This window comes from Vipera berus (assembly GCF_964194415.1).
Source record: "Vipera berus genome assembly, chromosome: 2".
Lineage (NCBI taxonomy): Eukaryota > Metazoa > Chordata > Lepidosauria > Squamata > Viperidae > Vipera > Vipera berus.
In genome coordinates, this window is record NC_138203.1 from 87,918,296 (window position 1) to 87,940,132 (window position 21,837).

At 50.1% G+C, this 21,837-nt stretch overlaps 1 protein-coding gene across 2 annotated transcripts in view; it reads left to right on the forward strand.

The window, feature by feature from the left end:
• The window catches only part of ACO1 (aconitase 1), a 60,323-nt gene that overhangs the window by 24,432 nt on the left and 14,054 nt on the right, over positions 1 to 21,837 (forward strand). For both annotated transcript variants that reach the window (XM_081317145.1, XM_081317146.1), the window contains 6 exons: positions 356 to 539; positions 6,003 to 6,142; positions 7,003 to 7,174; positions 9,285 to 9,385; positions 11,592 to 11,708; positions 21,447 to 21,606. In XM_081317145.1, coding sequence (XP_081173271.1) covers positions 356 to 539; positions 6,003 to 6,142; positions 7,003 to 7,174; positions 9,285 to 9,385; positions 11,592 to 11,708; positions 21,447 to 21,606 — 874 coding nt within the window. The remainder of the gene's footprint in view (positions 1 to 355; positions 540 to 6,002; positions 6,143 to 7,002; positions 7,175 to 9,284; positions 9,386 to 11,591; positions 11,709 to 21,446; positions 21,607 to 21,837) is intronic.

Below are 21,837 nucleotides of genomic sequence, written 5' to 3' on the forward strand. Positions count from 1 at the left end.
CCAGACAGTTAATTTTGTAATTTCTGTCTAGCTTATGCATCTGATTCAGTGGCTAGCCAATTAGAATGTGGCTGTTTGCTTGAGTGTAATATCTTAATTTTATATCACGTCAAATTTTAAGATTAAAAAAATACAGAGGTCTAGACTGAAACCCTACATTGGTGAAACCACAAAGTCTGAATAGAACTTCAAAAGCTGGGTAGTAGGTCCAAGTGGGCAGAATAGTCTATAAATCAAATCTTCATATCCCAAACCTTATCAACTGAATGAGGTTTGCTGACTAGGCTAGTGAAATACTTCGTTCTTAATTTTTCTACTTCTTAAGACATTTCCCTCTTTTCCATTTGTGTTTTAGTGGGGCTCTCAAGCCTTCCAGAACATGAGAATTATTCCTCCAGGTTCAGGAATTGTCCACCAGGTGAATTTAGAATATCTGGCAAGAGTTGTCTTTGATCAGAACGGATTCCATTATCCAGACAGTGTGGTGGGTACCGATTCACATACCACAATGATTAACGGCTTGGGTGTGCTTGGCTGGGGTAAGTGCTTTTAAAATTAAGCCGTCTATTCATTGGGAATTTAAGTGGTGTTTAGCAAAATTCAAAGAATGAGAAGGTGTTATTCTGAATTTCTTCTTGTTGTTCCCTCCCCTCTTGATAAATAATGGACTGAGATAAAATTTGTTTCTGTTCAAATAGCTTTGTATGCTTGTTTATTATTTTCATCACACCTTTTTTATGTTTACAAACAACTCAAGGTGATGAATATACCCAATATCCCTTCCTCCTCCTCCTCCTCCTTCTCACAGACCTGTGAGGTGGGTTGGGCTGAGAAAGAGAGAGAGAGACTGGCCTAGAATTACCCAGTTGGTTTTCATGGCTAAGGTGTGACTAGAACTCACAATTCCCTGCTTTCTAAGCCTGATGCCTTAACCATTTGACCAAAATGGCTCTTCATCTTCTGAGGAAAAAATAAATCCATAGATAACATGCACATGTCTATGGAGATTCTCAGTCATCCAGGTAATGGCTGCCCCAAAGGTGCTTTTTTTCAAGTGGCAACTGGACTTTGTTTCTCCTTGAAGACATTTCGCTTCTCAGTCAAGAAGCTTCTTCAGTTCTCTGAAAATTCTCTGAAATGAAGAAGCTTCTTGGATGAGAAGTGAAACTTCAAGGAAAAACAAAACTCCAGTTGCCTTTTGAAAAAGCGCCTTTGGGATATGGACCATGCAATCGAACTTGGAGTCCTGATCTTGCTGAAGTGCAGCTTCCAACATCTCTAGCCAAAATCCAAAATGTCTGGAAAATTAATATATTCCCTATATCCGGTCAATGGTTTTATTTTATTTTTTAAAAAAAGGCTAATTCAGGCCAGGAACTTCAGATCACACAACCTCTTCAAATGTAGTAGCAGAAGAAGACCCTATAGCAGGCATTTCAATAGGAGAAAAAGCAAGCGGTTACTAACCCCAGTACAAAAACAGAGAAGGGATCAAATTCATAGGTGGAGCCCATATCTAGCCATAACTATGTATGGCCTAGGTCAGGGGTAGGCAACCTCGGCTCTTTTATGACTCATGGACTTCAACTCCCAGAATTCCTGAGTCAGCTGACTCAGGAATTCTGGGAGTTGAAGTCCATGAGTCATAAAAGAGCCGAGGTTGCCTACCCCTGGCCTAGGTCTTTTCATACCGTAGTTGATGTCTGATCCAAGGAAATGCTGGTATAAGCAGCACCATGTTGACATTTCTCTGGAAAGTTAGGGGGGAAAAACACCACTTAAGTTATCCTGTGACAAATTAATACCACTACTGAAATAGCCCTATTCTTGAATGGTGGAAGGAAACAAATCAGAGATTGTCCCTGTGATTGAAGGATGACAAAAGTCTCACAAGATAGAAGCCATGCCTTTAATTTCTCTAATTTCAAAGTTCTCACCATAAATCACTGAGTCAGATGAAGATTATTTTGGCCCCTTCCGTGGGAAGAGAAGAAGTTTACACCTTGGATAATATCAGTCATTGTCAGTCCCCAGAAGAAATGTTCCCACATGCCAGGAATATACTTGGAAGAATTCTAATGTTTATACATCTTGCTTGCATTCTTACTCCACTTTATTTTAAGATCAAAATCTTCCTGATTCTAGATTACCAGTCCGGTTTCAGGCCCGGCTACACCACGGAAACGGCATTGGTCGCACTGGTTGATGATCTCTGCCGGGCCCAGGACAGGGGCTGTTCCTCTATCCTGGTCCTACTTGACCTCTCAGCGGCTTTTGATATCATCGACCATGGTATCTTGCTGCGATGGCTCGAGGGGTTGGGAGTGGGAGGCACTGTTTTACGGTGGTTCTCCTCCTACCTCTCGGGCTGTTTGCAGTTTGTATCGGCAGGGGGACAGAGATCTACCCCGAGGCCCCTCTCTTGTGGGGTGCCTCGGGTTGGTTCTCTCCCCTCCTGTTTAACATCTATATGAAGCCGCTGGGTGAGATCATCCGTGGCTTCGGGGTGAGGTATCACCAATATGCCAATGATACCCAGCTGTTCATCTCCATCCCTAGCCAACCCAGTGATGCCCTTGACGTGATGTCCCGGTGCCTGGAGGCAGTGCGGGTCTGGATGGGAAGGAACAGGCTCAGGCTCAGGCTCAAACCCTCCAAGACTGAGTGGCTGTGGATACTGGCATCTCGTATGGTTCAACGTTCCATCTCTTTTGATGGGGGGAGGCACTGCCCCCCTCAGAAAGGGCTCGCAACTTGGGTGTCCTCCTGGATTCATGGCTTAATTTGGAAGTTCATCTAATGGCCGTGACCAGGGGGGCCTTTGCACAGGTTCGCCTAGTGCGCCAGTTGTGCCCCTTTCTGAACCGAGATGCCCTATGCATGGTTACCCATGCCCTCGTCACTTCTCGCCTGGATTACTGCAATGCTCTTTACATGGGGCTGCCCTTGAAGTGCACCCGGAGGCTTCAGCTGGTGCAAAATGCAGCTGCGCAGGTGCTTATGGAAGTATCTTGATACTCCCATGTTACACCACTCCTCCGTGAGCTGCATTGGCTTCCGGTTACCCTCCGGGTGCAATTCAAGGTGCTGGTAATAACCTTTAAAGCCCTATATGGCTTAGGCCCGGGGTACTTGCGAGACCACCTGCTGCCATTATCAACCTCCCATCGCCCGGTTCGCTCCCACAAAGTCGGCCTCCTCAGGGTGCCGTTGGCCAGGCAATGCCGTCTGGCGACCCACAGGGGGAAAGCCTTCTCTGTGGGCACGCCGACCCTCTGGAATGAACTGCCTCCGGAGCTGCGGATGGCCCCTGACCTTCAGTCTTTCCGCCGTGACCTGAAGACTTGGTTATTCCAACAAGCGGGTCTGGACTGACTATATGTTTTTTAAATTTGGCTTTTATTGAGTTAAATTGTCATGTATCTATTACATTTATTGTTTAATTCTTTTTTAAATTTTGTATTCCATGTTTCTTAAAAATTTTTGTTGTGAGCCGCCCTGAGTCTTTGGGGAGAAGGGCGGCATATAAATTCAATAAATCTAATCTAATCTAATCTAATCTAATTAAAGGCAGGATTTTAATATTGATGGTGATAAAGTTGAGATTCTTAATGTATGTCGAGAGAGCCTTGATATAGATCTGTACTGGTCTGTGAAGAGAGAAGAAAGGTTGATAAAGCAAGGGGAAGTTAAGATTGGCATGTGTCAAAAAGAAAGCAAAATCACGCAGTGAGATCTTAAAATACTGTCCTTGATTTCTTGCATCTCAGAATGTCTAGCCACGCTGGAAAGAGTTTAAAATAGGGATTCAAAAAATAATCACGTATATTAATTAGAACCCCTCTCCTAAATATTAAATCCCTAAAAGACCCTTTTAAATCCCAAGGGAAAAAAAACCCAGCAAATTTGACCCTCATAATCACTTTTAAAATAAGCTGAAAGTAGCAATACGCTTAATCTTTCTAGAGAATGCTTTGACTCAGCATCTGGCAGGAAACCACAGGTTTCTCTTCCAATTCCAGATGTGGTTTGTTTGGTTTTACACACACACACACACACACACACACACACACACACACACACACACACGCTCGCTCACACTTGCTTGATCAGCTAACATAAAAATGCATACTGTGCAAAGTAATAAACTTTTAAAGACTTGTTTGATTTAATGAGTACAACTACAGGCCTTTCCTCACCGCTTAGTTGAAGTGTTCCCTACTTATTCTGGAGGTGGCTCAAACCATAATGGCATGAAATTTGCTGCCCCAGTTGCTGAGCCGTGTGTCTTATTATTCTTTTGAAGACACTAGGTAAGTAAAGGTAAAGGTTCCCCCGCACATGCGTGCTAGTCGTTTCCGACTCTAGGGGCCAGTGCTCATCTCCATTTCAAAGCCGAAGAGCCAGCGCTTGTCCGAGGATGTCTCCGTGGTCATGTGGCCGGCATGACTAGACGCCAAAGGCACACGGAACGCTGTTACCTTCCCACCGTAGTGGTCCCTACTTTTCTACTTGCATTTTTACGTGCTTTCAAACTGCTAGGTTGGCAGAAGCTGGGACGAGTAACAGGCGCTCACTCTGTTACGCAGCACTCGGGATTCGACCCGCCAAACTGCTGACCATCTGATCGGCAAGCTCAGCGTCCTTATATCAATTCAAGATCAAAGTTGACAATCTTAGCAGATTTCAGACTACCCTCAACTATGATTAAACTGAAGGATGACTTAAGAAGGGGTCACTTACCACCGCAAAACAATGTGTTGGGGGGGCACAGGAAAAAAACATCCAGCCAAGACACGTGCCACGGTTAGATACAAGTGGGGAAAGCCGTATGTATCTAGAAATGTGGTGGTGTATCCCTTTAAAATCGATAAGACAGTGTACAAAACATAGCCTTGTTTTCCTCTGGTAATAGCCAAGGAAAACTAGGTCCACAATTGATCTAAATTTGATGAAGAGATGCGTGCCTGGTGTTCCGCTGCTTAATAAAATATGCTTCCTGATGTCATGGTTGGCAGATGTTTGCATGTGAGAGTATTGGGGGGGGGGGTTATGAATATAGGAAGAAGATGTAGGATCTAACAAGGGAAGGAGGCATTAAATGCAAAGACAGTACTCTTTTTATGATAGTTGTGTGCTTACGGTTCTTCCATTCCCTGTTCTTAAGCTCACTGATTCCTTTACATTTAAATGCCTTATTCCCTTGTTTTTAGGTTAATTGTGTTCTAAGTGCCTGTGGAAAGGGGGAAACCTTGATTTTGCATGCATGGTGATTTGCATAGTGCGAGAGAACAGGTTCACAAGTTAAAAGAGTTTATATGTTTGATCCTTACAGCAGAGCTTTTATAGCAAAACTATACCACGTGTTTAGCACGTACATGTTTCTCAAGGGGTGCAACGCTTAGCTTAATTTCATCTGCAGATTGGTGAATCCTACTTTGAAACTGGGTGCTTTGCAGCTTCTCAGTCCAGTGTGAGTTCTTTGGGGAAACTGGGCAGGGGACATGCCAGTGCAGGTGTCCCCAACCCCTGGTTCGTGGACCAGTACCAGGCCACAGCATGCCAGCAACCGGTCCACAAACAAGCAAAGCCCTATCCATTGGATGCAGGCAGCACACAAAACCACCCTAACCCTCCGGTCCACAAAAAAACCTCTCTCCACAAAACCGGTCCCTGGTGCCCAAATGTTTGGGGGCCTTTGTTTTGTTGGGTCTTCCTGTTACCACCTGCTTGGGCATTGTGGGAACAAAAACCTAACCTGGACAGGCTATTGTTTTGCTCTAACAGTACACTTCTGATGTTTTTTACCCTACCGGGTTACTTGCATTTCTGAAAGCATATGGAAAAGCTTCATTTTAGATGAATAACTACTGTTTTCACCTCCCCGTCAATAAAATTGTTGATCCACTGTTGCTTTCTTTGGATGTTGCTGCAAGATAAATTAGCAATTATATTTAATACCCCCTCTCTCTCTCCCCCCCTCCCTCATTCTCATTGATCAGGTGTGGGTGGTATTGAAGCTGAAGCAGTGATGCTGGGCCAACCAATCAGTATGGTACTTCCCGAAGTGATTGGCTACAGACTGAGCGGTAGTCCTCAGCCATTGGTCACATCCACAGACATAGTGCTCACGGTTACCAAGGTAATAACTTGCTTGACTGACCACGGCTGATCTTGATACAAGGCTATTGCTTAATTAATCTCAGAAATCTGCATGCTGATAGATGCAAGATGTAGAGTCTAAGTCCTCTCCGTCAAGTGGCATCAGTAAGTGTTTGAACTTTATTTCTGAGATTGTTTATTCCAATTTAATGTAATCTACAAAATCACGTAGTGGTCACTACTCTAAGCACTAATGTGTGTCAGCAGTATTGAATGAATAGAATAGTTCAATAGTACCACCTTTTAGAGATAAGGGTGTCTCTTAATGCAGAGATACAGAGGACCACAAAGTATGTTAGTGCATATTAGACGTGTGCAGGATTTTTACTTGTGATATACTTAATTTGATGACGACGTTATAATTGTTTCCTAATTCAAAAGTGCAATAAAATTTACTATCAGTTATCAACAAACATTAAAGGGGTTCCAAGAGGCATAAAAATAGAACTCAGCCAACATTAAGTTGATTGAGGCAGCCAACGCAAACTGGAGATAGTGAGATTTCAGTTTATGGGGGATACTGGTTGGTAACTTACACTCAGAGGGATTTTTACTCTAAACTTCCAACAGAAAGTTTTGTGTCATATTTTAAAACTGTAACGCAGTTGTATTTATCCACAAGAATTATTGGAATTCAATGGAACCTATTATTAAATTTGTATCTAGTGTTGCAAGATAGGTTTAGATTTGGCAGCAAATTTTGCTTAGATGGAACCTCAGATTCTCATTTATTAAAAAAAACAAAACCAAAGCTCGGTTATGACTGTATTCAGTCTTATTAGATATAGTATAAAATATGCTATGAACATGGGACTGAATGCAGACTTAAATGTGTTGCAGCATTTACGGCAAGTAGGTGTTGTGGGCAAATTTGTCGAGTTCTTCGGGCCTGGTGTTGCTCAGCTATCCATTGCTGATCGAGCTACCATTGCCAATATGTGCCCAGAATACGGAGCGACTGCCGCCTTTTTCCCAGTGGATGAAGTTAGCATCAAATACTTAGTTCAAACTGGTGAGTGGAGAAAAGGCAATATGTGAAACCAGGGTTTCTGAAACAAGAAAGCATTCATTTCAGATGGTGATAGGTTGCCTGCTTTAAGACTAGCCCATTTAAACCAACCCAGCGTTCGTGGAAAGAAAGGTAAGCACCAGTCTTGGCCATGTATCGAGATTCTCCGGTTCTTTAAAATCTTAATTCTAATGCGGTTTTAAAAATTGAATGGAAAGCTGGCACGACGCAAAACTGCACAGTGGACAGGATGCCACGTTTCCTTAAGCAATGCAGGAAATCCCCATAACAGTCATATAGATAGACCTCGGGATAAAAAAAAAAGGGGGAAGCTGGCACTATGGAAAATACCTTGCGGAACCAGAGGTGGTGCAGCAAGATAAGATTCTGTAATTAAAGATAGCCACTATAGCAGGGGTCTTCAGACTTGGCCCTTTTATGACTTGTGGACTTCAACTCCCAGAATTCCTCAGCCAGGCATGCCTGGCTGAGGAATTTTGGGAGTTGAAGTCCACAAGTCATAAAAGGGCCAGGTTTGAAGACCCTTGCACTATAGCAATCGCTATAAAAAGGAAATCTCATGGAAGACTTCAAATTCCCACAGCAGACCTCAACGTACCAAATGGACCAATTAACCCCAAAGGGCGAAAGGATTCTGAGTTAAAAAGTGTGGCTATTTCAGGTAGAAGAGAAAGGAGATATTGGTGCATTTCTATCCTCCCATTCCTTTTCGCTTGAGTGGGAGAAAGGAGTTCAGATTGTATGTATAGATTCTACTTGTGATTGTGTCCCATATAATTTATCCTGTTTTCTCAGCCAACTGGGCGATATTCATAGTTTCTCATAATTCATATAAAATGGGAAAAAGTGGTTTGTAGCAATTCATAACCGAAAGTTTTTTCTCTTCTCTCCCCAATTCCATAGACAGAAGGGACCCCCTAGATCAGACACGTCAAACACAAGGCTCGGGGGCCAGATCCGGCCCGCTAAGTGGTTTCATGCGGCCCGCGAAGCCATCCTGGAAACAGTGAGGGAAAGGCCCCCACTGCCCTGGTCCTGGCCCAGAGACCCTCCTTCTGCCAGAGACCCTCAGATCTGTCCCACTCCTGCCCAGGCCCCCATAGGCACCCTTGATGCGAACGATGCAGAGCTGGCCATGCCCAACCAGTAGGCCATACGCACTCTAGCCACGCCCACCCAGTAGGCCACGCCCACCCAGGCCACACCCACCCGGCCCCCTGAGGGCAACCGCAATGCTGATGCGGCCCTCAATGAAATTGAGTTTGACAGCCCTGCCCTAGATAGTTCTGAGGTTCTATTTGCTATTTTTTAATAGTAAACTAGGATTTCCTGCATCTGAATTTGAACAATATTTATTGCTTTATGTGCCTATACATAAAATTAAATATTGGAGATTTGTGAACTATGCTTTGGTCAGTATGTGATCTGATAAGGTGGCTTACATTGGTTAGACAATTGAAAATCACAGTTTTAGCAAAATATAAAATACTGGTCCAACCTCATGTGTGAATTGTTCAAGTTCCTATACTTTAGTGTATTTAGTTAGTAAGTCAGATGCAGCCAGTCTTCCAATCTGAACTTCTAATTTCACAAACAAGACACATGTCATCCTGAAAATTAAAGTTAGTAAAGAACAAACTTGCTTATTAATTCAAGAAATTGACCCATCAGCTCAACTAATAGTTTCAGGGATATTACATGCACATTTATATATAGACCGTATGCATTTCATATACTATTGAACATATAAATAGTAAATCCTCCACCATGTTTTGCATGCAGTATGTTTCAATTACACCCAAAATATCTTCTCATTACATGAAAAGTTAGCTGTGTAAGTATACATTGGAAGTGCCAATATGATGATTCAGACATGTTTATATTCTTCATTTTTAAAGTTTGGTTAGAACTTTACAATCAGGCTGTTAGTGTGCACACTAGATAGTTTGGTAGTGCCCAATATTGTACATTTGATGTATACACTCGAGGTTTTCTGAAATTCTATATTGCATTTTAGGTTTGCTGTTCCTTAAGAAATGGTCTTACTATCTTTTTTGTACATTCACCGAGTTGCTATTTTTGTCCGCTACAGGCCGTGATCAAGAAAAGATTAATCATATAAGAAAGTACCTTGAGGCTACAGGGATGTTTAGAGATTTCAATAACTCATCTCAGGATCCAGATTTTACTCAGGTACCTGTTCTTAAATTTGCACTTTCCTCCAGGGACAAGCCCCTGACTTTTAGACCTCTCAGGAAATGATCCTGCATCTTCCACTGACTGAAAACATAGAAGCTGATCACATTAGAAGAGCTACAAAAGCCTCTAATGAGTACAGTGGCTAAATTAAAAGATATCTAAAAACGGGTTATGTTTTTAAAATTACTGGATGGTCATAGAGTAGGCAGAATCGTGCGGCTACCTCTGGCAATCTAATTGGATTTCTATTGACGCGAAATGCATTGTTGAATTTTCTGCCCAAATCTGTCGACTGGCCTTAAGTACCGTGCATCTTGACTTGGTGGAAGCGAAAGATGGATAACCTCAAGGCTTCTTGCCTAGTTAAAATTATTGCTGAAGCCTTTGAAACAAGTCAGCACAGGAGCTACCCCATCAGATTAAGCCCACCCCCTACCCAGGGCAGACCACCGAGGAAGGACTGGAGAAAAACCCTCTTATTAACACCTCATGGCTGGGATTTCAGAACTAGAAAGGAGCACGAAGAACATTGGCAGACGTACAATGAAGCCGCTGGTGGTTTCAATTCAGGCTGGTACAGGCCTGTGTTGAAATCATTCCCCCAAGATTGTGCTATTAATCTTGGTGATTTGGGCACGCTCTGTACTTTGCAATAGCCCTCCTCTCAGCTTTTTTGATGAATGGCAAACCGTCATTGCAAACTCTCGAGAGGCAATAGATCCCCTTTATACAAGATCTTTCCAAAGTGAGAGGCTGCAGTTCCCCAATACTGCCAGAATTGCCCTTGCTGGCTGGAAGGGACGTCTCTCTTAATAATCTGTGGCGACCGGAGGCCCCCCGAAAGGCTGCCAATGCAGACTGCCCCTGCTTGACAGAGGCCTGTTGGACTCCAGCTCTTAATTCCTAGGGGATGTGGCTCTCAGCATATTTACAGGGGCGCTAGATGGGAGAAATTACACAGAACGTATAGGCCGTCCTCGACTTGCAACTTAACCACTGTAATGGCCCCTGCACCCCTCCCCAACCTCTGTTGTTCCTCACGTAGTTGTCAAACGACAAGGGTCATTAAGTGGACTAGAGGTGTCTCGTGGACGGGGCAGGCCCCTGGGAGGCCTACCACCCAGCTGGATCCAAAAAAGGAGGCAGGCAAGCAGTTTAAAAAAGGGGTGCAAAATGAGGCCCAAGTGCTAAAGAGGCTTCCAGACAAGCCTGCGTGCTTGGCTGGCCACGAGAAGCCCTGATGCTTTGAAACACCAGGAAGGAAGCTTAGTGATCAATCCAGTGGTACATTTTGCAAAAAAAAAAAAAAAAAAGGAAGCCAGGCTTGGGGATTAGGCCTCTGCCCCATTCAGCTGGTAGTCAGGAGACTGTAGACCTCTCTTAGCTCTTGCTAGTCTTTGGGGAAGCCAGCCCTCTAAATGCAAGCATGAGCTTCCTCAAACCTTTCTCTGCTTTACCCCTCCCTCATAAACCCACTATTTTTCCCAATAAAGAAAACAGAAAAAAAAGCATTCAGGGGCGGGGAGGGGGGGAGGGAGGGAGACAGACTTGTTGATCTGTCTCCCTCCCCTTTTATTAGGTGCTGAAGCTAATTTCTCCTCCTCCGCCCTCCCGTCTTGATTCCCCTTTAACCACTTAGGTTTGCTAAATTTGCTGCATCCCTGGAAAGGGGATGACAAAATCTGCAAGTTCCTTACCTCGTTGAATGGCCGGCAGGCTGAAGAGTAGAGGAAAAGAGCTTTCGTTGAAAAAAGGGAGGCGGGGAGAGTGAAGGAAGCAAAGAAAATCCTTCTGGGGATTTTTTTTTGTGTGTGTGTGTGTGTGTGTGTGAGAGCCGAAGGAAAATACTTTGCAAAGCTAGCCAAGGGCTCAGCTCCTGCGGCAAAAGGCCACAGCAGAAGCTAGGTCCTTAAGGAAAGTCAAGCAGCAAAAAGCTTTCCAAAGAAGGTTTTTCCAAGCATTTTGTCGCTTGTCTGACTCTCTTTTAGCTTTTTTTGCAGTGGCCTTTTTTAAAAAAATTAAACCTCTTTTTTGGCATGAGTTCTTAAGTCCCTTCATTCTGTGCCATCGTAATTTTGAACGGTCACTGAATGAACACTCGTAAGTCGAGGACTACTTCTATAAATATGTAAGGGGGCAGTTTCAAGAAAGCTAGCACCTCTCTGTTCCTGTTTCTTCCTGCTTCCTTTCTTTTCAGTAGATTGTAGAATTGGATCTGCAAAGCGTTGTGCCGTGTTGCAGTGGTCCTAAAAGGCCACAGGACAAAGTGGCTGTCTCTGACATGAAGAAGGATTTTGAGACCTGCTTGGGAGCAAAGGTGATGCTATTTTCTATTTAAAGCATGCCCCCTTTGTTTGGTATGTGATCTTACTTCTGATATGTTTATTTATAATTAATGTACAGAAGATACTTTGCTTTTGAGAGGCTAGTCACGTTTATTTGTGGAGGATCTGCTTGTGGATCAAACCTGAGTATTTATATATAAAGGTAAAGGTTCCCCCGCACATGCGTGCTAGTCGTTTCCGACTCTAGAGGCCGGTGCTCATCTCCGTTTCAAAGCCGAAGAGCCAGCGCTTCTCCGAGGACGTCCCCGTGGTCACGTGGCCGGCATGACTAGACACCAAAGGCGCACGAAATGCTGTTACCTTCCCACCATAGTGGTCCCTATTTTTCTACTTGCATTTTTACGTGCTTTCAAACTGCTAGGTTGGCAGAAGCTGGGACGAGTAACAGGCGCTCACTCTGTTACGCGGCACTCGGGATTCGACCCGCCAAACTGCCGACCTTCTGATCGACAAGCTCAGCGTCCTAACCCACTGAGCCACCGCGTCCCTTGTATTTATATATATGTGTGTGTGTGTGTATTGTGTATATACCGTATATACTTGAGTATAAGCCAAATTTTTCAGCCCACTTTTTGGGCTGAAAAACTCCACTTCGGCTTATACTCCAGTCAACAAAAAAAAAGAACTGTCCCTTCGTTCGGAACAGGCTGCTGAGAGAAGCTGCCTCGCCTGCTGCGCCCCCAACAACCGCCGCTGCCGCTTTCCCCCCCATCGCTCACCCGCTGCCCCCGAAAATGCCGCTGCCGCTTTCCCCCCCCATCGCTCACCCGCTGCCCCCGAAAATGCTGCTGCCGCTTTCCCCCCCCCATCGCTCACCCGCTGCCCCCAAAAATGCTGCTGCCGCTTTCCCCCCCCCATCGCTCACCCGCTGCTCCCGAAAATGCCGCTGCCGCTTTTCCCCCCCCATCGCTCACCCGTGCTTTCCCCCCCATCGCCCGTGCTTTCCCCCCCATCGCTCACCCGTGCTTTCTCTCCCCATCGCTCACCCGTGCTTTCCCCCCCCATCGCTCACCCGTGCTTTCTCTCCCCATCGCTCACCCGTGCTTTCTCTCCCCATCGCTCACCCGTGCTTTCTCTCCCCATCACTCACCCGTGCTTTCCCCCCCCATCGCTCACCCGTGCTTTCTCTCCCCATCGCTCACCCGTGCTTTCTCTCCCCATCGCTCACCCGTGCTTTCTCTCCCCATCGCTCACCCGTGCTTTCTCTCCCCATCGCTCACCCGTGCTTTCCCCCCCAATCGCTCACCCGTGCTTTCCCCCCCATCGCTCACCCGTGCTTTCTCTCCCCATCGCTCACCCGTGCTTTCCCCCCCCATCGCTCACCCGTGCTTTCTCTCCCCATCGCTCACCCGTGCTTTCCCTCCCCATCGCTCACCCGTGCTTTCCCCCCCCATCGCTCACCCGTGCTTTCTCTCCCCATCGCTCACCCGTGCTTTCTCTCCCCATCGCTCACCCGTGCTTTCTCTCCCCATCGCTCACCCGTGCTTTCTCTCCCCATCGCTCACCCGTGCTTTCCCCCCCAATCGCTCACCCGTGCTTTCCCCCCCCATCGCTCACCCGTGCTTTCTCTCCCCATCGCTCACCCGTGCTTTCCCCCCCCATCGCTCACCCGTGCTTTCCCCCCCATCGCTCACCCGTGCTTTCCCCCCCAATCGCTCACCCGTGCTTTCCCCCCCCATCGCTCACCCGTGCTTTCTCTCCCCATCGCTCACCCGTGCTTTCCCCCCCAATCGCTCACCCGTGCTTTCTCTCCCCATCGCTCACCCGTGCTTTCCCCCCCATCGCTCACCCATGCTTTCTCTCCCCATCGCTCACCCGTGCTTTCCCCCCCCATTGCTCACCCATGCTTTCTCTCCCCATCGCTCACCCGTGCTTTCCCCCCCCATTGCTCACCCATGCTTTCTCTCCCCATCGCTCACCCGTGCTTTCTCTCCCCATCGCTCACCCGTGCTTTCCCCCCCAATCGCTCACCCGTGCTTTCTCTCCCCATCGCTCACCCGTGCTTTCCCCCCCCATCGCTCACCCGTGCTTTCTCTCCCCATCGCTCACCCGTGCTTTCCCCCCCATCGCTCACCCATGCTTTCTCTCCCCATCGCTCACCCGTGCTTTCCCCCCCCATTGCTCACCCATGCTTTCTCTCCCCATCGCTCACCCGTGCTTTCCCCCCCAATCGCTCACCCGTGCTTTCTCTCCCCATCGCTCACCCGTGCTTTCCCCCCCATCGCTCACCCGTGCTTTCTCTCCCCATCGCTCACCCGTGCTTTCCCCCCCCATCGCTCACCCGTGCTTTCCCTCCCCATCGCTCACCCGTGCTTTCCCCCCCCATCGCTCACCCGTGCTTTCCCTCCCCATCGCTCACCCGTGCTTTCCCCCCCATCGCTCACCCGTGCTTTCTCTCCCCATCGCTCACCCGTGCTTTCTCTCCCCATCGCTCACCCGTGCTTTCTCTCCCCATCGCTCACCCGTGCTTTCCCCCCCATCGCTCACCCGTGCTTTCTCTCCCCATCGCTCACCCGTGCTTTCCCCCCCAATCGCTCACCCGTGCTTTCTCTCCCCATCGCTCACCCGTGCTTTCCCCCCCATCGCTCACCCGTGCTTTCTCTCCCCATCGCTCACCCGTGCTTTCTCTCCCCATCGCTCACCCGTGCTTTCCCCCCCCATCGCTCACCCGTGCTTTCCCCCCCATCGCTCACCCGTGCTTTCTCTCCCCATCGCTCACCCGTGCTTTCTCTCCCCATCGCTCACCCGTGCTTTCTCTCCCCATCGCTCACCCGTGCTTTCTCTCCCCATCGCTCACCCGTGCTTTCTCTCCCCATCGCTCACCCGTGCTTTCTCTCCCCATCGCTCACCCGTGCTTTCCCCCCCATCGCTCACCCGTGCTTTCTCTCCCCATCGCTCACCCGTGCTTTCCCCCCCCATCGCTCACCCATGCTTTCTCTCCCCATCGCTCACCCGTGCTTTCCCCCCCAATCGCTCACCCGTGCTTTCCCCCCCATCGCTCACCCGTGCTTTCTCTCCCCATCGCTCACCCGTGCTTTCTCTCCCCATCGCTCACCCGTGCTTTCTCTCCCCATCGCTCACCCGTGCTTTCTCTCCCCATCGCTCACCCGTGCTTTCTCTCCCCATCGCTCACCCGTGCTTTCCCCCCCAATCGCTCACCCGTGCTTTCTCTCCCCATCGCTCACCCGTGCTTTCCCCCCCCATCGCTCACCCGTGCTTTCTCTCCCCATCGCTCACCCGTGCTTTCCCTCCCCATCGCTCACCCGTGCTTTCTCTCCCCATCGCTCACCCGTGCTTTCCCCCCCAATCGCTCACCCGTGCTTTCTCTCCCCATCGCTCACCCGTGCTTTCCCCCCCCAATCGCTCACCCGTGCTTTCCCTCCCCATCGCTCACCCGTGCTTTCTCTCCCCATCGCTCACCCGTGCTTTCTCTCCCCATCGCTCACCCGTGCTTTCCCCCCCCATCGCTCACCCGTGCTTTCTCTCCCCATCGCTCACCCGTGCTTTCCCTCCCCATCGCTCACCCGTGCTTTCCCTCCCCATCGCTCACCCGTGCTTTCCCCCCCATCGCTCACCCGTGCTTTCTCTCCCCATCGCTCACCCGTGCTTTCCCCCCCATCGCTCACCCGTGCTTTCTCTCCCCATCGCTCACCCGTGCTTTCTCTCCCCATCGCTCACCCGTGCTTTCCCCCCCCATCGCTCACCCGTGCTTTCCCCCCCATCGCTCACCCGTGCTTTCTCTCCCCATCGCTCACCCGTGCTTTCTCTCCCCATCGCTCACCCGTGCTTTCTCTCCCCATCGCTCACCCGTGCTTTCTCTCCCCATCGCTCACCCGTGCTTTCTCTCCCCATCGCTCACCCGTGCTTTCTCTCCCCATCGCTCACCCGTGCTTTCCCCCCCCATCGCTCACCCATGCTTTCTCTCCCCATCGCTCACCCGTGCTTTCCCCCCCAATCGCTCACCCGTGCTTTCCCCCCCATCGCTCACCCGTGCTTTCTCTCCCCATCGCTCACCCGTGCTTTCTCTCCCCATCGCTCACCCGTGCTTTCTCTCCCCATCGCTCACCCGTGCTTTCTCTCCCCATCGCTCACCCGTGCTTTCTCTCCCCATCGCTCACCCGTGCTTTCCCCCCCAATCGCTCACCCGTGCTTTCTCTCCCCATCGCTCACCCGTGCTTTCTCTCCCCATCGCTCACCCGTGCTTTCCCCCCCCAATCGCTCACCCGTGCTTTCTCTCCCCATCGCTCACCCGTGCTTTCCCCCCCCATCGCTCACCCGTGCTTTCTCTCCCCATCGCTCACCCGTGCTTTCCCCCCCCATCGCTCACCCGTGCTTTCTCTCCCCATCGCTCACCCGTGCTTTCCCTCCCCATCGCTCACCCGTGCTTTCCCTCCCCATCGCTCACCCGTGCTTTCTCTCCCCATCGCTCACCCGTGCTTTCCCCCCCAATCGCTCACCCGTGCTTTCTCTCCCCATCGCTCACCCGTGCTTTCCCCCCCCATCGCTCACCCGTGCTTTCTCTCCCCATCGCTCACCCGTGCTTTCCCCCCCCATCGCTCACCCGTGCTTTCTCTCCCCATCGCTCACCCGTGCTTTCCCTCCCCATCGCTCACCCGTGCTTTCCCTCCCCATCGCTCACCCGTGCTTTCCCTCCCCATCGCTCACCCGTGCTTTCTCTCCCCATCGCTCACCCGTGCTTTCTCTCCCCATCGCTCACCCGTGCTTTCCCCCCCCATCGCTCACCCGTGCTTTCCCCCCCCATCGCTCACCCGTGCTTTCTCTCCCCATCGCTCACCCGTGCTTTCCCTCCCCATCGCTCACCCGTGCTTTCTCTCCCCATCGCTCACCCGTGCTTTCCCCCCCCATCGCTCACCCGTGCTTTCTCTCCCCATCGCTCACCCGTGCTTTCTCTCCCCATCGCTCACCCGTGCTTTCCCCCCCCATCGCTCACCCGTGCTTTCTCTCCCCATCGCTCACCCGTGCTTTCCCCCCCCATCGCTCACCCGTGCTTTCTCTCCCCATCGCTCACCCGTGCCGCCCCGAAAATGCCGCTGCCGCTCGCCCGCTTGCTCGCTTCCTCGCCCGGGGACCAGCACCAGCCAGCCAGCCCGCCGGCGAGAAGCCCGGCCCGGAGGTGAGGTGAGGGAGCGGAGTCGCTCACCCGTGCTTTCCCCCCCATCGCTCACCCGTGCTTTCTCTCCCCATCGCTCACCCGTGCTTTCCCCCCCATCGCTCACCCGTGCTTTCTCTCCCCATCGCTCACCCGTGCTTTCTCTCCCCATCGCTCACCCGTGCTTTCTCTCCCCATCGCTCACCCGTGCTTTCTCTCCCCATCGCTCACCCGTGCTTTCTCTCCCCATCGCTCACCCGTGCTTTCTCTCCCCATCGCTCACCCGTGCTTTCCCTCCCCATCGCTCACCCGTGCTTTCTCTCCCCATCGCTCACCCGTGCTTTCTCTCCCCATCGCTCACCCGTGCTTTCCCCCCCATCGCTCACCCGTGCTTTCTCTCCCCATCGCTCACCTGTGCTTTCTCTCCCCATCGCTCACCCGTGCTTTCTCTCCCCATCGCTCACCCGTGCTTTCTCTCCCCATCAAAGATCCTTGGAAGTAATGGTTGGAAAAGTTTGCAAGTCTTTGGGAAAGTTCAAGAAGTGAAAGGAATACCCTCCTCTTGAAAGACCAGATAAGGCAGACAGGGAGATGAAGAGTTCAACCGAGTTTCCTCTTTTGTTCAGGCATCTGCACCCGCTGCTTTTAAACTCGCCGGGCGCTGCAACGGCACCCGTTTTCCCCGGCGAGTTTTCCCTACCTGGCCCCTGCAGAATCGCGGCGGCGCCCCCGGAGAAGCCTACCCCGAGGCTGCAGCCGATTTTTCTTTCTCCAAGACTCTGCCGCCCAGAGCGTTGTTTCTCCCCCTCGTGCGTGCGTGGGATGAGGCGAGAAACCAACAGCCTGCGTCCGTCTCTCTTTATGTATATTTCTGTATATATCTTATCTCGGGATCTAGACCTTTCGAAGGAGAAGGGGCGGCTGGAGTTCGTGAGTTGCTGTGGGACCCAAGGGTTGGGGGAAGAGAGATGGGAGGGAAAAGGGGAGAAACCTGCCGCTGGCTAGTTCTTTGTCTGATCGGGGGAGCCTGAACAAAAGAGGAAACTCGGTTGAACTCTTCATCTCCCTGTCTGCCTTATCTGGCTTTTTGAAACGCACCACCGGCTGCTCCGTCCAGAAGCCCAGATTCGGGAGGGCTGCTTGGCTTCCACTTGAGCCCATCTATGTCCACGGGCCTCCCCCCCACTACCCCTAGACCTCCGCCGCCGGCGGAGGCTGGATCCGCGCTCCGCAGCGGCAGGGCGCGGATCCAGCCGGCGGCAGAGGCTTGTGGAGCACGGATCCAGCCTCCGCCGGCATGCAGGCAAATCCTGCTAAAGGGCTTTCCCCCCACACTGGATCCGCGCTCCTTTCTGCAGCGGAAAGAAGCAGGCAGGCAAGGCACGGAGATCCGGAGACCTGCCGACGTTTGGGGAGGTTTTGGGAGGTGCCCAAACCTCCCCAATCATCAGCAGGTCTCCGGATCTCCGTGCCTTGCCTGCCTGCTTCTTTCTGCAGCGGAAAGAAGCAGGCAGGCAAGGCACGGAGATCCGGAGACCTGCCGACGTTTGGGGAGGTTTGGGGAGGTGCCCAAACCTCCCCAATCATCAGCAGGTCTCCGGATCTCCGTGCCTTGCCTGCCTGCTTCTTTCTGCAGTGGAAATTAGCAGGCAGGCAAGGCACGGAGATCCGGAGACCTGCCGACGTTTGGGGAGGTTTGGGGAGGTGCCCAAACCTCCCCAATCATCAGCAGGTCTCCGGATCTCCGTGCCTTGCCTGCCTGCTTCTTTCTGCAGCGGAAAGAAGCAGGCAGGCAAGGCACGGAGATCCGGAGACCTGCCGACGTTTGGGGAGGTTTGGGGAGGTGCCCAAACCTCCCCAATCATCAGCAGGTCTCCGGATCTCCGTGCCTTGCCTGCCTGCTTCTTTCTGCAGCGGAAAGAAGCAGGCAGGCAAGGCACGGAGATCCGGAGACCTGCCGACGTTTGGGGAGGTTTGGGGAGGTGCCCAAACCTCCCCAATCATCAGCAGGTCTCCGGATCTCCGTGCCTTGCCTGCCTGCTTCTTTCTGCAGCGGAAAGAAGCAGGCAGGCAAGGCACGGAGATCCGGAGACCTGCCGACGTTTGGGGAGGTTTGGGGAGGTGCCTAAACCTCCCCAATCATCAGCAGGTCTCCGGATCTTCGTGCCTTGCCTGCCTGCTTCTTTCTGCAGCGGAAATTAGCAGGCAGGCAAGGCACGGAGATCCGGAGACCTGCTGACGTTTGGGGAGGTTTGGGGAGGTGCGCGCGCACCTCCCCAAATCTCCCCAAACTTCGGCAGGTCTCCGGACGGCGGCGGCTTGGGAGAGGTGCGCGCGATCCTGGAAGCACCGAAGCCTCGGCCGCGCGCAAGTCCTCGGTAAGCTCCGGGCGGTCACTTGCTTCCGTCTCCTGAGGGAAGGGGGGGCGACTGGAGCGGGCGTGTTTCCTCGCCTGCTGGGCGCCGCGATTTGCCCGGGGAACGCGCGGGCCCCGAATGGCAGCGTGGAGCGAGGAAGCGGACAGCCAGGGCTTCCCCGAGAGCCGCGGCCACACAGGGTATTCCTGTGTATTCAGGCTTGCAAAATGGCGGATCGAGCCTCTGCTGGCGGCGGAGGCTTGCAGAACGGCGGATCGGCTTATACTCGAGTCACGAACTTTTTCCAGTTTTTGGGGGTGAAAATGGGGGTCTCGGCTTATACTCGAGTCGGCTTATACTCAAGTATATACGGTATATATTCTTTCACACCTCAGTTTACATGAACGATGAAACTTTGCATAGCTGCCTTGGATAGAAATTCATTTTCTCTCCTGCTATCCAGTTCTAAAGTTTGATTCTTTAGGACAAGGTGTTTTATTTTACTAGCGAAGCCAACTTTGTGCCTAAATTTCAAAGACAGAATTGTAACAGTTTTGTTGTGCAAAATAAGGGATTTTGTAGCTAAATGAATGCTGATAACTATGGCATGGCATTTAATCAGCCAAAGGCTATACTATACTTATACTGTCATGACCATTCCCAGGCCACAGCACAGAATAAAGGATCCTCCAGGTTAGACTACAGCTTTTGTTATCCTAGATTATTGACCGTGGCTGAGGATAGTGAAGGATGGAGTCAAAGGTCAGCTGGAAGACTGAAAGCTCCGCTAAATTCTGCTAAGACATTCGCAGAGTCGGTCATTCCAACTGGCTAGGTGAGGAAGAAGCAATACAATATTTCTCTTCTCACCAGCATTTTTACAGAGCGTTTGTCTGTGATACACATCACATATGCGGAATATGGTATATCCTTCAGTTGCACCAGGCTTTGAATGACATACAAGGGTCCACCTTCTCAATATAAAGATAGAGCTGGGGGAAGGGGAGGGGGGAAATGAATTGGTTTATTTTATTTAAATCGGTTTAAAATTAATCAAAGGCAATTCATGCGCTACAAATTCGTGGGATTACTCCCATCTATCCACAAACAAAAGGATGTCCGTTAGCACATTCAAGAGAACCGTAAAGCTTCCCGAATTGTTACGATAGCAATAGCACTTAGACTTGTGTACCACTTCACAGCCCTCTCTCTAAGCGGTTCACAGAGTCAGCGTATGGGTCCTCATTTTACCGACCTTGGAAGGATGGACGGCTGAGTCAACCTTGAGCCGGTGAGACTCGAACTGCCGACCTGCAGGCAGCCGGCAGGCAGCAGAAGTAGCCTGCAGTACTGCATTCTAACCACTGTGCCACGACGGCTCTTCCATGATGGCGCGGTGTAATGAGGATTACAATAATGTAATCCAAGGCAGCAAAGAAAACCCGAAACTGGTTGATATGGAAAAAAAAAACCCAACCAGCTGACAATTGGAAGGATTTTTTTAAAAATTATATTTATATACCGCCCTTTTCCCGAAGGACGAGAAACTGAGAGATGCTAGAATGGAACAGAGCATTCAGTGGTGGACCACTGAAAGGATTGGCTGTGCTACAATATTTTGTGGCAGCTTTTCAGTTTCAAACCTCTAGATCAGTGTTTTTCACTTTCGGCAGCTTTTTAAGATGCGGGGACTTCAACTCCCATAAATCAGGGCTGTTTCCAGAGGAGGCAGAGGAGAGGACCTGGAGCTTATGGGGCGAAGGAACTGGATGAGGCTGTCGGCAGGCCCAGAGGAAGAGAGAGAGGCTTTTGGAGGAGTTGGTGGCAGCGGCAGCAGCGTTCTCCAGGGGCGAAAAGAAGCAAGGCCTCTTTAAGGAAAGGGTGGAAGAGTCAGGATCAGAAAAAGGAAAGAAGGCGAGGTTGTCAGAATACAAGCTAACTTGAGGGCTAATCCACATGGAGCCCCATTTCCATCTGTCCTGTTTGCCATCGTTCACTCCCTAGAGACTAAAATGGACAATGTGAAATTTGAGCGGGCCCCAAACAAGGAGTATATATCGGAGGTGGTGACCCTTTGAGAGCTGTATGCAACGAAATTTCATTTTGATGTATGCCGATTGGTGTACATTCAAAGTGACAATAAAGTTATCATCATATCCCCAACTAGCTCTGTCTGAGCATTTCTTACCGAATTTTTAATTTTTAAAAAAAATATATATGTTTTTGTTTATTTCTATTTGCAGCAAGGATTTAAAGGTTTTCAGATTGCCCCCGAATGTCACAACCACCATGTCAAGTTTGTCTACTGTGACAAGGAGTTTGAACTGACACATGGGTCAGTTGTGATTGCTGCTATTACTAGCTGTACGAACACTAGCAATCCTTCTGTGATGCTTGGAGCAGGTAGGTAGTCATTTAGAGCACCAGTTAATCAAAGTTATAAACTGATAGTCCTCAAATTTCGAGCACAGTTGAGCCTGACATTTCTGTTGTGAAGCGAGGCAATTGCTAAGTGAGTTTTGCCCCCGTTTTGTGACCTTTTTGCCACAGTTGTTCAGCGAGTCACTGCACTTGTTAAATGAAACGTGCAGTCATTAAGCAAATCTGGCTCCCCCCATTGACTTTGCTTCCTCC